Source organism: Elgaria multicarinata, chromosome 8, assembly GCF_023053635.1.
Source record: "Elgaria multicarinata webbii isolate HBS135686 ecotype San Diego chromosome 8, rElgMul1.1.pri, whole genome shotgun sequence".
Taxonomy (NCBI): domain Eukaryota; kingdom Metazoa; phylum Chordata; class Lepidosauria; order Squamata; family Anguidae; genus Elgaria; species Elgaria multicarinata.
The window spans coordinates 61,567,318-61,583,009 of record NC_086178.1 but is presented as its reverse complement, the minus strand read 5'-3'; the positions used below and the strand labels follow the sequence as shown (position 1 = coordinate 61,583,009).

At 41.1% G+C, this 15,692-nt stretch overlaps 1 protein-coding gene across 1 annotated transcript in view; it reads left to right on the top strand.

The window, feature by feature from the left end:
* The window catches only part of SORCS1 (sortilin related VPS10 domain containing receptor 1), a 457,816-nt gene that overhangs the window by 417,681 nt on the left and 24,443 nt on the right, over positions 1-15,692 (top strand). The window contains exons 19-21 of the mRNA XM_063131568.1: positions 4,814-5,000; positions 10,277-10,410; positions 13,701-13,824. Coding sequence (XP_062987638.1) covers positions 4,814-5,000; positions 10,277-10,410; positions 13,701-13,824 — 445 coding nt within the window. The remainder of the gene's footprint in view (positions 1-4,813; positions 5,001-10,276; positions 10,411-13,700; positions 13,825-15,692) is intronic.

Sequence of the window (15,692 nt, the reverse complement as noted above, 5' to 3'; positions counted from 1 at the left end):
AAAAGGAAGGGTGTGTGGGATACAACAGCTTCTAGGATCAGCTTCAAGGATGTGCAGTCAAAATACCCTGTTCTGATATTTTCTAAGTACTAGGTTAGGAGAGCAGAACACCCGATCCCCCATGGACTGGATGATGCTGGTGGGTGTGGCCCCCATGATAAGCACCCCTGAAACCATTTACAAAGTTTTGGCTTCCAATGCCAAAGTTACCCACCCCCCAGTTCCAGCCACCTGGAATCATACAATAATTTTGGGCTAAAGTTTGATTATCCAAACTGCACACACACACACACACACACACACACACACACACAGAGTGATAAGTAACACAATTTAGTATTTGATACTTGAAAAGTTAAATAACCAGATGTTGAACATAGATATGTGGAAGCTGTCTTATACCGTGATAGACTGTTGATGCATCTATTTCTGTACTCTATACATTGACTGATAGTATCTCTCAAGCAGAGGCCCTACCTGGAAATGCAGGGCTTTTTGAACACAAAGTATGTGTTCTACCACTGAGCCGCGGCCCAGTATTAATTATCTTGGGAATACTTGGTAAACATCCAAATACTCAGAGAAACATTTGAGGAATATTTGATGCCGTAAAGCAACTTCTTAAGGAGACTTTGGGGAACAAATTATTCAGTTCTAATTCCAAGTAGGTGCGCTTGGGATTGTAGCTTTGATGTATTAATATCAAAACCTGTGGGAGAAATATATTCACTTTACTGCCTACCTTATTATCTGAGCTCAGTAGAGTCAGAAAACCTTTCAATCCAGCTTTATATCTGTCATTGTGATGAATGAAGGAGGGGGGAATGACAGACGCAGCTCCATCTTTTGTCATTTTGTGTATGATAGAAATCCTCATTATAGGGTTCAATTATACAAAACTACTGATAATCTATATTTACCAAGTTTTCTCATATGCAGCTTTGTGTCAGTAATTTTCTAGGGACCTTGCACTGCTATTTAGCCTGACATCCGATTACCTGAAGTGCCCTCAGGCCATTTGGAGTTTATGTTGTACGTGGTACAAGCAGTGACTTCCATTATGCAGAAACAACTTTCCTATAGGGAAGCTTGTAAGCTGTACCTAGCAGGTGCTTGAACTTAGTAGCATACGTGTGAAGGACAATGTAGGTCAATGTTCAATAAATTTAGGCATGAAAGATGTTTGGGGGTTTCTTTTTGCTAGGGATGATAGATGTTCATCTCTCCTAGAGTTCTGCAAACATTTATGATCTCTGTCCGTTTTGTGCAAACAGGGAAATAGTGCATGTTTTAAAATGTGAAATTTTGAAATGTTGATTCATATAAAATTGTTCATCCTTATTTTTTTAGTTATTTATTTATTTACAAAATGTGTATACCACACTATATCTGAAACAGATTCTGGAGCAGTGAACATAAGAATTAAATCAGTAAAAGTAATTATGAACATTTGCGAATGTGTGCTTCATTGTTGGAATGGAAAATATCTGTCGCAGCGGTCACACGTTATTGCTTTTGCTTATGTGTTCCTCAGTCTCAGAAAGGGAAATATTTAAATGTCAGGTTTTGGCCTTTCAGAGATGTGTTCCAGCCTGAACTGTACTTAACGGGGAGAAAGCATTTTCAGTTCAAAAGATTTAAATAATTACAAGAACTGGTGAAGCCAACCAAATTCATCTTCTGAAAGAGATGCAGAGAGTGGCAACTGTGGGCCTTCTCTAATTAGACTGGAAGGGGACATCATTCTCAGCAGGAAACCTTGACGAGAATCAGGCCACAACCTGCTGAGCTTAGAAATGATTTTTCTTCCTGTAAACTCAGCATATTCTTTGGCCTACCGGAAGGCACAAAAACTGAATTCAGAAACACACACATTTATATTAGAAGAGACTTGGCATCTTTTTCTAAGTCCTCTTCATAAGTAATTGAAGGCTGCAACCCTGTACACCAAGTCTAGCCCATTTAGGGTCCCAAATTGATGGTCCAGAATTCTTCAGGTGGCTGTGCTCCCTTTCCCTGCTCCTCTCCCCCCTCCTGACCACTGATTAGTAGTTTCCTAGCTTTTGTGAGTTCGTCCCCATTCTAAAAGGCTGGAAAGACTCCTGTAAGGCTTAGATGCTGGCAGTAAGAACTTTAAATTAACGTATACTAGTATTTTCGGCTCTACCCATTTTGACTTTTGCACCATCCACCACTGGAATGTCACCCTGACAGCCTTTCCAAAAAAGAATTCAGCCCTTGGTCTGAAAGAGGTTCAACAGACCTGCTGTACATGTTTACCTGGGAATAAGTCAGATTGACCTCTGTGGGGAATGAGTCAGATTGACCTCTGTAGACATGGATACAATTTCAAAACCAATTTTGCTTTCTTCAAAGTACCCATACAGCTTGACAATAGAGGGCCTTTTCTACACCTCTGGAATGAGTTGTCATCAGGGGTCTGCCAGACTCCATCATTGCAGGCCCTGAAAACTTTCTTGTTTACATTTCCCTTCCTCTGATTACATTTTTATTGGACTAGGTTGTTGCTGGTATTATGTGTTGTAGGTTTTGTCTTATGCTATTGCCCATTGGTTTTTGGAACATTTGCTGTTTTTATTACTGCATCATTTTTTATTATGTGAATTGTATTGTGGTACACTGCCATGGGAGGGCTATTGCCCTGAAAGGTGGCCAAGAAATATTTTAAATTAAATGCATACATACATAGATACATACATATGAATCCACTCCACCAAAATGTTCTTCAAAAAAGAAGATTGTACACACTTATCTCGAAATAAACAAGAACATTTCACAAAATTGGTGATATTAATGCATTGTTCTAAATGTTTGGAATGTTTGAATGCAGTGGAGGCATCACTTCTCTTTTGAGAAGGAGCTTTTTGTTGTCCAGAATCTCTTGGAAGATTTGGCAGATGGGGACTCTGGCTTGGGCAGATGGAGACTGCACTTTTCACTGCTGCCATTGACATGACAAGGCAATTTCCTTACATAAAAGTTGTGATCCTATGCACATTTATCTTTGACTAAGCCCTAATCATTCATTCATTCATTCATCCATCCATTCATTCATCACATTTCTATACCAACCAGTACTCAAAGCTCTCTGGTTAGTTTACAGAGATTAAAAACCATTAAAAATACATTATAAAAACATTTACATACAAAGATATAAACAAACAGCACACACATATCTAAAACAATTTTAAACGTTGAACAAAAAGAAACAGACAGGAGTTGTCTAAAACCTCTTCATATGCTGCCAAATGCCTGAGGGAAGAGGAAGGTGGCACTAAAATAATAACAACGATGGCTCCAGGCAGGCCTTGTGAAGGAGATCATTCCATATCGGGGTGGGGTGGGGGGGTTACCGCTGAGAAGGCCCTCTCCTCTGTTGCTACCTTCTGAGCCTCACCAGAAGCGTGTGCAGTGCCACAAGCAGGGGTGGGCAGTGGCTCAGCTAGTATCCAATGAAGCCAGGGGTGGGTGAATCTGTCCATTCATAGTTGGCTCCATGAGAATCCCAAAACTTTGAACCTGCTACTTCAGGGGGCATAGAACCCCATCCAGAACAGCTTGAGCACCCTCCATCCGGTCAGAAGAACCACCCACTAATAGAATCTATTGAACACATAGTCTATTGGACATCTGTTGTTTCCAAATTCATGCAAAGAATTACATTACAGGTAGGCTATAATGATGGTTTTCAAATATTTATAAGGAAGGAAGTTCTCTGTTATACACACATGATCATTGACTGTGAAGTTCCTAAATACGGTTCTGGGTGGAATCTAAGTAATTTATCTTGCTGATGGAATTGCTCCCATCAACGGAATGAGGGTGGGGGGCATTTTTCCTTCCCTTTGCAGTTCCATACTCAAAATCTGCCCTGGTGGGTTGAGCAGGGACTCTCTCTGTAGCAGATATTGGGAGGATACCAGAGGACTGCAGTGGGGAGGAGAGGAGGAGAAAATTTAAGGTCCTCCTCCAGGTGCCTACTCTGAGGGAAGCTCGGAGGACAGCAACAAGGGAGAGGGCCTTTTCTGTGGTAGCCCCCCAATTATGGACCTATTTCCCTGTTGAGGTCCGTCTGGCGCCAACATTGTTATCTTTTCAGCATCAGGTCAAGCCTTGTCTTTTCTCCCAGGTATTTAACAGCATATGTTGAGTTTTAACTTACCCCAGAACTATCTTTGGCCTGGCTTAGAGTTAAAAGTTTGTTTTAAATGTTAGCTGCTTTTATGTTTTGATGGTTTAAAATTTTGCATATTGATTTTTAATGTTCAGTCTTTTAATCTTTGTAAACTGCCCAGAGAGCTTTGGTGATGGGGCGGTATATAAATGCAATAAATAAATAAATAAATAAATATGTGTTTAAAAAAGAAACGGAAAAAAGAAAAAGAAAAGAAAAAAGTAAGAAGTCCCCTCCCCTCTACACACATTGTAATTGTAAGCTTCTCCCCATCCCCAAATCATTTCCCCACCTCCAAATCTTTTCACGCCTTTCTCTTGGTTTACTTAGGGGATGGCTGAATTCCCATCCCCCCCCCCCAAGAAAAATACTGGCTGAACTCCTAAAACAAAATGAAAGGAGATCAGTCCTACATTCTACCTGTCCCTATCCATTTTGGATCCTCATTTGTGTACGTGAATCCCTTTTAAAAATATTTATTTATTTATTTATTACATTTTTATACCACCCAATAGCCGAAGCTTTCTGGGCGGTTCACAAAAATGATGAATAGTCAAATGATCCTTGACTTTATACCAATTTTATTAACTTCAGGTTTTTTCTACTTCTCCGGTTTAGGGTGATATTCAAAGGTCCATCATCCGGGTCGATTTTGGAGATGGCAGTGCTGTGTCATACGCCAACCTCAGTTCGACAGAAGATGGGATCAAGCACATCTACCAGAATGTGGGGATTTTCCGAGTAACAGCGCAGGTGGAAAACAGCCTGGGGGCTGACAGTGCTGTCCTGTACTTGCATGTAAATTGTATGTTATTACTGTTGGTATATGAAATATTTTAAAGATAAATTTCTCTTTCTTAGAACTGAGCTTTTTTGTGTGAGACAGAGGGGGAGGAAAGCAGGACAGAGAAAGAAAGAGGATTGGGTAGGTAGGCAATGCAGAGCAATGGGTTCAATGGGACACATTCCCAAGTATGTATGCATAGAATTTTAGCCTTAGGAAAGAAGGAAGGAATAGATGGATTCAATTAACAGTCTGAATGGTACAGCAGTAGTTTTAAAAGTGTTGGCAGGGATTGGGACAGCTATTTGGGCTTCGCCACAGCCAGCCAAATGTCTTGGGCCTGCAATCTCTATATTAGTGTGTACAGGGAAGCCTTGCCCATGAGATGTGTTTTCCCCATTGAAATATATTTTATTTTGAAATAAAATTAAATATGCAGGCAACAACAACAACAAAGAATACTCTGTGTGTGTGTGAGAGAGAGAGAGAAAGAGAGAGAGAATGTTAGTCATAAAAATATATAGGCATCTGTACTTGATAGGTATTTGAGCAGAAGTTTGAAGGACATCCACAAAGGAAATAAATAGAAAGCATGTTTACATATAGGAATAATTATAGGAATATATCAAAGATCCAAACACAGTAGTAAACATTTCACACACTCTGCATTTGGGGTGGGTGGGTTGTAGTTTAAAGCCATTGAAAACACCTAAGGTTTTGAGCAAATTATACAAGGTCCAGCAATGTTTATTTAAATGCATAAAGTTTATCCATTGTAGTTATCTGGAATTTATATATCGCTTTTCAGCATTGAACTACCAAAGTAGCATACATGTAAACAACTATATAAAATCAGTTAAAACCAATATTTAATAATAATAATAATAATAATAATAATAATAATAATAATATATTTATTTATTTCTTACTCACCTCTCCCTCTGGATCAAGGTGGTGAACAACATTTAAAAAGCATCAACCAAAATAATAATCACAAAAGAAGATAAAAAGATAAAATTCCTTTCTCTGCCTCTTATGCATTCCCATCTTTATGGAAATGCCAGAGAAACAACAGCTGGGCCTTGTTTGTAAAGGTCACTGCAAACGAACAGGGGTCTGGTAATATCCCCAGAGAGGCTCTAAGGGTCTCAGTCAACACAGGGACATGCAGTCTTCTGTAATTTGACAGAAGATGAGTCCTCTGGGGCTCCATCACCATTGTGTGCCACTTTGTTTGCAAGCTAATGAGACCACTTGATGCAATCGCTGCTTTCTTATGCAGGCCATAAGCTGCAAGGGAAAGTCATTGTCTGGGTCACTCCCCTCTTGTAAAGGGTTTTCCCACCATTTGATCAGCACACTGCAAGCTGGAACAGAATGCAAAAGAGTAATAAAGTGGTGCTGACCCTCCCAGGAGGATCACAAACTTTACAGCTCATGATATTTTCCTTTAATGTTTCTGGAATCAAATTCACAAGCAGACTTAGTAATTCAAGATCCCATTAGGCTGTGTAATGAGAGGCACAAGGGTGGTTGCTGGAGGTGTTGAGATATTACTATGAAGTCAGGGCGGCGGGTGGGGATTAGTCTGCATTGGCCTGTACGACTTATGGTACAAAACCTGGTGAATATGTACATTAGCGGGGGTTTGCACATTTTCACAAATGTGAATTTGTGCAGATTTGGAAAATTGGGGAAAAATCTGATTCCATCAATGAGAGGACAGTGGAACAAAAGACACCTGACAATCCACAAAAGAGAATGGATGTTACCAAATCTATCCATCCCTAGGTGTGTGTAATAAATAGATATACACTTCACTATAAGTTTCGTGTAGTCTTTTGTTCTGATCATGGTCACCTTTATAATGCATAAAGACTTGGTAGCACGTGAGAAGCTGGCAGCTAAATCAGACCATTGATCCATCTAGCGATGCATTTCCTACCCTGACTGACAGAGGCCCCCCATGTTCTCAGGCAAAGGCCTTTCACATCACCTTCGACCTGTAACTGGAGATGCTGAGGAAGGCATGAGCTCTACCACTGAGCTAGAGACCCTCCTTTAACCCAGGCCTGTTTCCCCTCTAACAGGAGGAGCCCTTCCATTGGCTGCTGCATGAGAAGCAGAGTGCTCCCTTATTCCTAGATCCACCTGGGACCACTGGAAACGTGTATCCCACCAATCCATCTATGACATTTTATTGCCAAGTATTCATTCCATTCCCACCTAGAAATAAAAAAACCCTCCTATTCGGACAACATACATACTACTTTGAGTTTGGCAGGATAGGCTTTTCAGAATTTCAAAATTTAGCATATACTAGCCAAGTTGTCCAACTCAACAAATTATGAAAACCAGTTTATTGGCAACCGATTTGAAAAATGTGTTCCAGAATAGGCATATGCCAGCTCCATGAACCCGATAGCCCTTCTGGAAGCAAATGTGTTTCCTTAAGATAGTTTGAAAAGATTTAAATAAGAATTGACTCAAAGATTGACTAGTCTGTTCAGAATTGACAAAAGTTTGTCCAATTCTGTCAGTAGAAGTTATGCACATTTTCATTGCTATCTATGTCGTAGATAGTAGTACAACACCACCTGCTGTTCCAAAACTGCATTTTTAAACTGCAATTTTGTCTTCTGGCACCCTGATTGCAGTAATCAGAAAGAACTACCTGAGTCAGTGATTTATTTATTTATTTAAACCAATATCAGAAACAGTGGAGCTCTCAAAGGGGAATATGTGTTTCTTGAAACAGCATTCATGGAATGTTCCTGTCTCAATGAGAACTACATTTTCTGAATTTGTTTAGCCTTTCATTTGGGTTGAAATAAAAATGCTGGGCATTAACCAGAATATCAAAGGCCACATACTAATATTTTATTGTGAATTTCTAAATATCAGTTTTCTCAGACTAGGTTATAGCTGCAGTTGTGCTGTAGGTTTTGTCTTATGCTGGTGTTCATTGCTTTTTTGGGGAGGAGACATTTCCTATTTTTACTACTGCATCAGTATTTTTTATGTAAATGTTCTTGTTGCACACTATATTCAGGAAGGCCCATGCCCTGAAAGTTGGCCTAGAAATATTTCAAATAAGTATTAAATATTAGGATCCACTGCAATTGATTTACAGATTGCAAGCTAGAGGGGGGAGGTGTCTCCACATTTGGCTAGTGCAGCCTGTGTCTATGCCATGCGACTAACACATTTTGTATCACATAACTAGTTCTCCAAAATTCAAATTCAGTAATCCATTTTAAGTTGATGGCAGGAAATCGGATGTCACTCAATGAATGTACAAAATATTCTACATGATCCTTGTAACTAGAGAAACAAGGACAAAAGGGCAGGTGGAAGATCATCTGGATCCCCACCCATTTTTGGTAGTTCATCCATGCTTTAAAACATGCAGACTATTCCCTGCTAACTCACGAAGGGCTGAGTGACTAGGGCTGGATCTACATTACTGCTTTTTAATGATATTGAAGTGCACTGACAACTGTTGGGGCCCAGGACATGTTCCATATACCATTTTCAAACCGTTATGATGTTTGAAACTGCTTGGTGTAGATCTGACCCTGGTGATCCATTTGGTGGAGTGACATTAAGGTGATAGCTCCGATGAAGGCAGGTGGCTCTGCTATTGGTGGGGCTGTGAATCCATTCTGGGTTAATATCCAAAGTGCTGAACCTAGTTTACTGAGTTCTAGTTTACCTGCTTTTACTTAGTCAGGTGAATAGTCCAACGAACTCAGCATTGCCTACTCAGATTAGCAGCAACTGTCCAAGTTCTCATGCTAGTCTTCCTGCCCAACATCTCGTAACTGGAGAGGTCAGGAACTGAACTTGAGACCTTATGAAAACAAAGCGTGTGCACTATCACTGCACAATGGGTTCTCAGAGTGACATCTGAAATGGCATTAAAAATCATTAAATTAAAAATCATGATTAGGCCTCCTTTGCTCATATGCAGTGGAGGCTGTGGCTATGATGTCAGTAGGGAAAGCAACTGTTTCGGGTTTCAGTCAGAGGGAAAGCAACTGTTTCGGGTTTCAGTCAGAACAGTCAGAACTTTAAAGAACTATCCAAGGTGCAAAGGCCAGTGTTCTGACTGGTTCTGAATGAAACCCAGAGTGGATTCACTGCCCCACTGACATTACCAGCCTCCACTGCTCATATCAACTGCCCATGCAGTGTATTCATGGGAAGAGAATCTCCCTTCTCTCTTGCATACGCGTACACACACACACACAGAGACAGAGAGAGAGAGAGAGAGAGAGAGAGAGAGAGAGAGAGACTGAGACTAGACTTCAAATAATATGGAGGACCATACTCATTTTTCTCGATTGAGACTGATCAACTAGTATCATCATAACCTGTCCAGCTACCTTCATGGTTCCACCCTACTTATAAACTATCCTCCTACATACCATCACAAAACATCCTTAAGGACATTAATTAGAGCCAAGCTACATGTTACATTGATTGCATAGCTAAGGATTAGCTTTTTCTTTACTCTAGTGCAATTCTAGCCTCAATTCTGATAAGGACCAGCAGTCTCTGGGAAGGGAGAATCAAACCTCCCGCACCATTTATGCCAATGGAGGAATGTGTTATACAAACCAACAAACCAACAAGAGAATGATTTAATCCTTCCATCCCATTCTGCAGTGTTCCTGAGCCAGATTGGGGCCACTCCCACTTACACCATTAATTAAAGAAAAAGCTGCCAGCTACATGATACTTATTTAGTATAACATGTAGTTTGGCTCAGAGTCCAGTTGCAATGTGTGCTTGTGCTGAACAACCTTTGCATGGGTTCTAAACTAGGATGTATGTTGAAAAAACATGGTTATATGGATCAGGGCTGGTTCAGAACATTCTGTGTATGAATTCCATGTGTAGATCATGATGTATAATGACACTTCACGTATAATTCATTGCAATTTCATGTGCTACAAAGCTGTGATTGGCCATGACTTCCTAGTTTGAGTGTAGCATGTGTTCAATCATCACATGATGAAATCTACAGTTAGGATTCACAAAAAAGCCATTATGGAAGTCATTTATAGCCCAGGACTATGCTTGTTTACTAACTAATAGGTCCAGTGAGTTCAGTGGGGCTTACTCCGAAATAAGCACACAAAGGATTGCAGCCAAAATTGAAATAAGATTATGTATGATGTAGCCCTCAGCCCTTACTGAAACTAGGGAGAAAGAGAGATGATGCGACGGGAATATTAATACATAAAACTAGTCGAATGTACATATTTTTTCCCATTCTTCCTTGTTTCCAGGCCCTTTGGAACATGTCCATTTGTCACTGCCATTTGTAACAACAAAGAACAAAGAAGTTAATGCCACGGCAGTACTGTGGCCCAGTCAAGTTGGAACCCTAACTTATATCTGGTGGTTCGGAAACAACACTGAGGTCTGTATTTCATGCCACAAAATTAATTGTTAAATCATGACATAATAACATTACCATGGGGCTTGTGAATTCTCCCGAGGAACAGATTACAGGACACTGCAAATAACAGAGAGCAATTCTCAGCACTTTTAAGTTGCAAATCAGCGTTTTTAATATAAACTTGCTTAACTGTCTCTGTTTAGGCCTAATTTGCATCTTATGCAAATCACTAATCCCCCATTGGACACGGCTGAAGAGATCAAACTGAGAAAACTGCACAGTGACAGATTATCAAAGATTCCAAGTTTGGGGGTGTCCCTCCTCCCCACTTCGTTTCCTTATGTAAAATGCAGGTTTTTGGTTGTTGTTGTTGTTGTTGTTGTTGTTTTTAAAAAACTCATGTTACAGACCTAGACTTCAGAGATAAAGTTTTGAGTTTGGCTGCTGATCTCTTTGCACAGCTCCAGGGTTTGAAGCTGGATTTTCTAGTCTGTGTGCTCTTTACGACTAATAAAAAGGAATGTTTGCCAAGAGTCCCAACACCTACTCTTTCAAAATGCTAAACCCAGACAAAATTCTCATTTACGCTGTTAATCTTCAAGAATGCCTCATTACCACATGCTAGGAGAAGTGAAATAACATACAGTACATTTCCCTGCCTACGGACAGTATTTAGCATAAAAGAATATGCAAATATATCCTGCTTCCCACCCTTTCTGCTCCCTCATTTTTGTGTTAGAAAAACCTTAACCAGTACATAATCAATTGTTCATCATGTGTGCTAGGGAGTGAGGAGAAACGACCATAGCAGGACTGAGTCTTCATCTATCGAATGCTCAGCCCAGGGGGTTGCACTGAGTCAGTGCCAGCCCCAGTTTTTGGAGGGCCCTTGGGCAAGTCACCCTCAATGTGGGCCCTCTTCCTCACCCTCAAGGAGTCTACTTCCTCACTATCACAGTCACCAATGCATATTGCTCCTCATCCTCTTTTTTCTTCATTGCTACCATTTGCTTTCTTGAGCCAGTGAGCAAGTAGGCATTGGCACCTGCTGCTGCTTCTTCTCACCACCACCATGGTCTTGGCCAGAAGAAGAGGCAGGTGAGCAGGCAGGTTGCAGTGGTGAAGAGGAGGAGCATGTCCAGTGGCCCCCTGCTCTGGTTTGGGCCCTCAGCCAGTGCCCAACTATGTCTAGCCTTGGTGCCAGCCCTCCACAGAATGCTCCACTTATATCAGATTCCTTGATGTAAACCCCATCTTGACCAGTGAATGATGAAAAGAGCATTGTGAACTCTGATCAATGGTAATATGTGTAGTAGTGATGGCACATAGTGTTGTCTGCCTTTGCTAACAGCTTACTATTGTCATCAGATGCCTTGGCAGCATTTGTGCAGCTAACTTTGTAGTGGCCAAACAAACCCTTAAAAGTATATACAGAATTGTCTTTGCATCACCCCATCATCTTAAACCTAACACTTTCTCCTTATCTGTCTCTGTTTTGGGCCTTTTTACTGCTATAAGCCATAGAATAATGTTTAGTTTAAAGCAAACGGTCTTTGGCTTCATTTGGTTGTTGATGGGTATCCAGGTTGACCTGAAGGAGATCTCCACACTGCTCGATTTGTAGGCAATGAAAAGGAAATACCACCTTCAGCAATTTGGGGAAACACCACATTCAGCAGTGGCAGAGCTACAAGTGATGGCCATTTAAACCTATAATGCCTCACTTGGAATGATGCTGTATCCTGATGTAGCATGATTTCAGAGGATTGTTGTGGGGTGGGGTGGATACACTTGTGGACTCTACTGGTGGCTGCCACTGAATGACTAGGTAAATTAATTAAGTGGCAAATATAATACATGATTTTAATTTATTTATTTACAGAATATGATCTACAATTATTTTTTTAATATGGAGGGTGCCTTATGAAAGGGTCCTTCTTTTGTTTCTTTTTCATTCTTTTGCTATTCATTCCCCTCTTTGTTGCAGTCTCCTCTCACTTTCTTTCCCAGCTTTTATGCCCTTTAGTCTTTACCTCTGTTCATGCCACCTGTGGGGAAACATTCTTCTTACTTGTGCCAAAGAAGTTACTGCATAACTGTTAAATATGTGTTGCTGATCTGAAACAGGGAATCTGAAGTGCTTTGCCACTAATTGAACAGATTGGTCTTAAGCACTTTTGCAGAGACTTAATGAACCTATCTTTTTATCAGTTTGCAGCCAGGGGTCATTTTGACCTTCATTACCCTTCAATAAAACGGAAATACAAATGATGTTCCCCTCTGATTATTGTGAGACTAGGTGAGAAAGGAATCCTCATGTAAAATAGCTCCATCTATGTCTGTCTGAGTACAAAATCACAGCTATTTATTTCACTTCTGTGGCCTTCGTGATTACTTATATCTAAAATGGTGCCCTGCTAATTCATGAGTCTTGGCCCTCTTTTCTGAAATATTAGGGAGGAACTGACTCCTGCAACTACAAACAAAGATGCTGAGTTGTGTGGAGCTGTCCACTGAAATGTTCAGTGGAAGAGTTTGACTGCAGCTCAGGAGTAGGTATAGGGATGAATGAACTCACCCTAGTCCAGGTCATGTGCCGCTTGTCAGATGCCCACTGACCAGCCGTGGCAAGCCATGAGGCAGTCTGCAGGCACCTGGAGAGCAATGTATGAAGGCCTGTTTGCACAAATGGCAACTGTAAAGCAGCTATTTATGCAAGATTACAGGCATAAATGGACCAATCCTTCATTTACACAGAATGGCAGCTTGGCAAGAGATCGGATGGCCATATACTTGCCTGACTTGGCATACGTTGAATTGGACAAGCAGGGGGATCCACACACTGGCATCTGAGGGCCTGAGCTGGTGACTTCTTGCCTGGCCTTGAGCCACAGCCAGATGCCTGTGCCATTCCTATGTAAGGATATTGGAAGAATCCAATGGGGGATAGAGGTTGATGAGCTTTCATTGGCTGCCCCCCCCCGGACTTCTTCTGCTATCTGGCCCAACTCAGCCCACAGTGAGTTGGATTATGTGATATTGTATTAGAGGGTTTTCAAGATGGATCATCCTGTCATTAGTTGCTCTATTAATCCCATCCATATTGTTGCTTCTAGGTATCCTGGTGGGGAAAAACATTTTAATGGACAGTATTTCTCTGTTTTCCTTCTCCGGGCCAACCATATTGGGCATCTTTATCCAGGTCTATTTTCAGTAACAGGTTTAGGAGAAACCTGACTCTCTGTGCAGTTGAAAATAAGGAAAACAACAGCATTAAGTAACTTCTCCATTCCCTTCTTGTGCCTTTCCAGCCATTGATTACCCTGGAAGGGAGCATCGCCTTTACCTTCTCTGCAGAAGGAATGAACACTATCACTGTGCAGGTTTCTGCAGGAAATGCCATTCTGCAGGACACTAAGACGATTGCAGTGTATGGTGAGCCATGTCCTCTTCCCTTCTATTGTTTCATTCCTCAGACTAGCATGGGTGCTCTCCCCAAAACTCAGAGAAAGGGGGCTGACAGGATATGAAGAGGATAAAAACTTGCATGGTAGGATGACTGCTATAACATGTCGTATGTGGGGCTGCTTTTGAAAACTTTTCAGAAACTTCAGATGGTCCAGAATGCTGTGGCTAGACTGTTGACCAGGGCCTGTTACAGGGAGCATGTGACTCTGTTGTTACAACAGCTTCACTGGCTACCAGTCAGTTTCCGGAGACAATTCGATGATGTACAACCCCCCTACAGCTTGGGACCAGGCTACCTGTAAGTCATCCTTCTCCCTTACAAACCTAACTGGCTTTTAAGAACTTTGGGAGAGGTTCTTCTTTCAGTCCTGCCCCCATCAGAGGCAGACTTGATGCGGATGTGAGGGAAGGACTTCTCAGTGGTTGCTCCCAGGCTCTGGAACTTTCTGCTGGGGTGGGGTGGGGTTAGGTTGGCCTCCTCTCTGTTGTCCTTTTTATTTAGGAAGCCCATTGGCATTTAGGCTGCTTTGTGGCTGAAGGGTTTTTAAAGGGTTTGGAATTGCTTATTTCTTTCTCTGTTGTGTTTTTCATTGTTTTTGTAATCTATTTGTTTTTGTGATATGTTTTAAGTAAGATTCTTAATTAAATTCTGTTTTTAATCTGGATGATATTGTTAGTCATTTTGAATGCCATTTTTGGCAGAGTGGCAGGATATTACTGATGTCACCAAGATAATCAAATGGGCTGCTCCAGATGGTTCTACATGGACCTATGTTCTGATTGGAGTCCACCTGGAGTGGAGTGTTCAGTGTGTTCTAGCTCTATCTCAGGCAGGCAGCAACAACACTGAGTTATTTTTGGTGCCTTCTGAAGACATTTTTTATTTCAAGAAGTCTTCCTTGATTGACCAGCCATGTTTTTATTATTATTATTGGTATTCTTTTTTACAAATTTCTTAATATGTTTTTTTAATATGTTTAATTGTTCCCCCTTTTTATTGTTCACTCCTGTGTAATCTGTTTAGGTGCAGGGCAGTATAGAAATGTTGCAAATAAATAAATTAAATTGAAGTATTTCTGCCAGATCAATCAAGAAGGGACACTGCAAGAAGGAACACTGCATCCTCTCTTTCGGTAGAGTTCTGTGGAGCTGCAAGGACCTGAAATAATAATAATTTAAAAAGTCCTTTATGTTCATGATGCAAATTTAGCCTCAAGAATACTCTTGGTTCCAGGAAACACAACACCCAAGCCCCTCCTCATTCTGTTTCCTTAACCTCAGTACATCCTGAGTCCCAATGCCAAAACCTAACACCACAGCAATGTGGGCCCTGCGTCACCTTGATCACGACACAATGGGCCTAGACCTCATTAAACAGAAAAACATGCTACAAACAGGGATGCATGAGAACTTAGCTTTTGTTCCCGAAACATGTGGACATGCTCCGCTCAAAGCTTCAAATGTGAGTCCATATCCATCAAAAATATTCGTAAATTGTCAAATGCATGCTCACATTCGTCTCATTTCCAATTCCCCATTCAATTTGAACACATTTGCCTATGAAGGAAAGTTACACACACCAAGAAATTTGTGCAAATGTGGGAAAAGGCGCAATTCTCCCATCTGATTACTCTCAATTTGCGTGAGTTTCCGATGTGCGCAGAGTGAGCACCAATTGTAAATGCGAACAGGAATTGGGCAGGAGACAAGCAGTGAGATGGTGTTTGGAGAATCCTAGCTCTCTCAAATATTGCTCGTTCGTCCATCCCTAGCTACACAGCACTGAAGAGTTGGGGCCAGATTCCCACCTTAGTGGCATCACACTGAACAGTTGG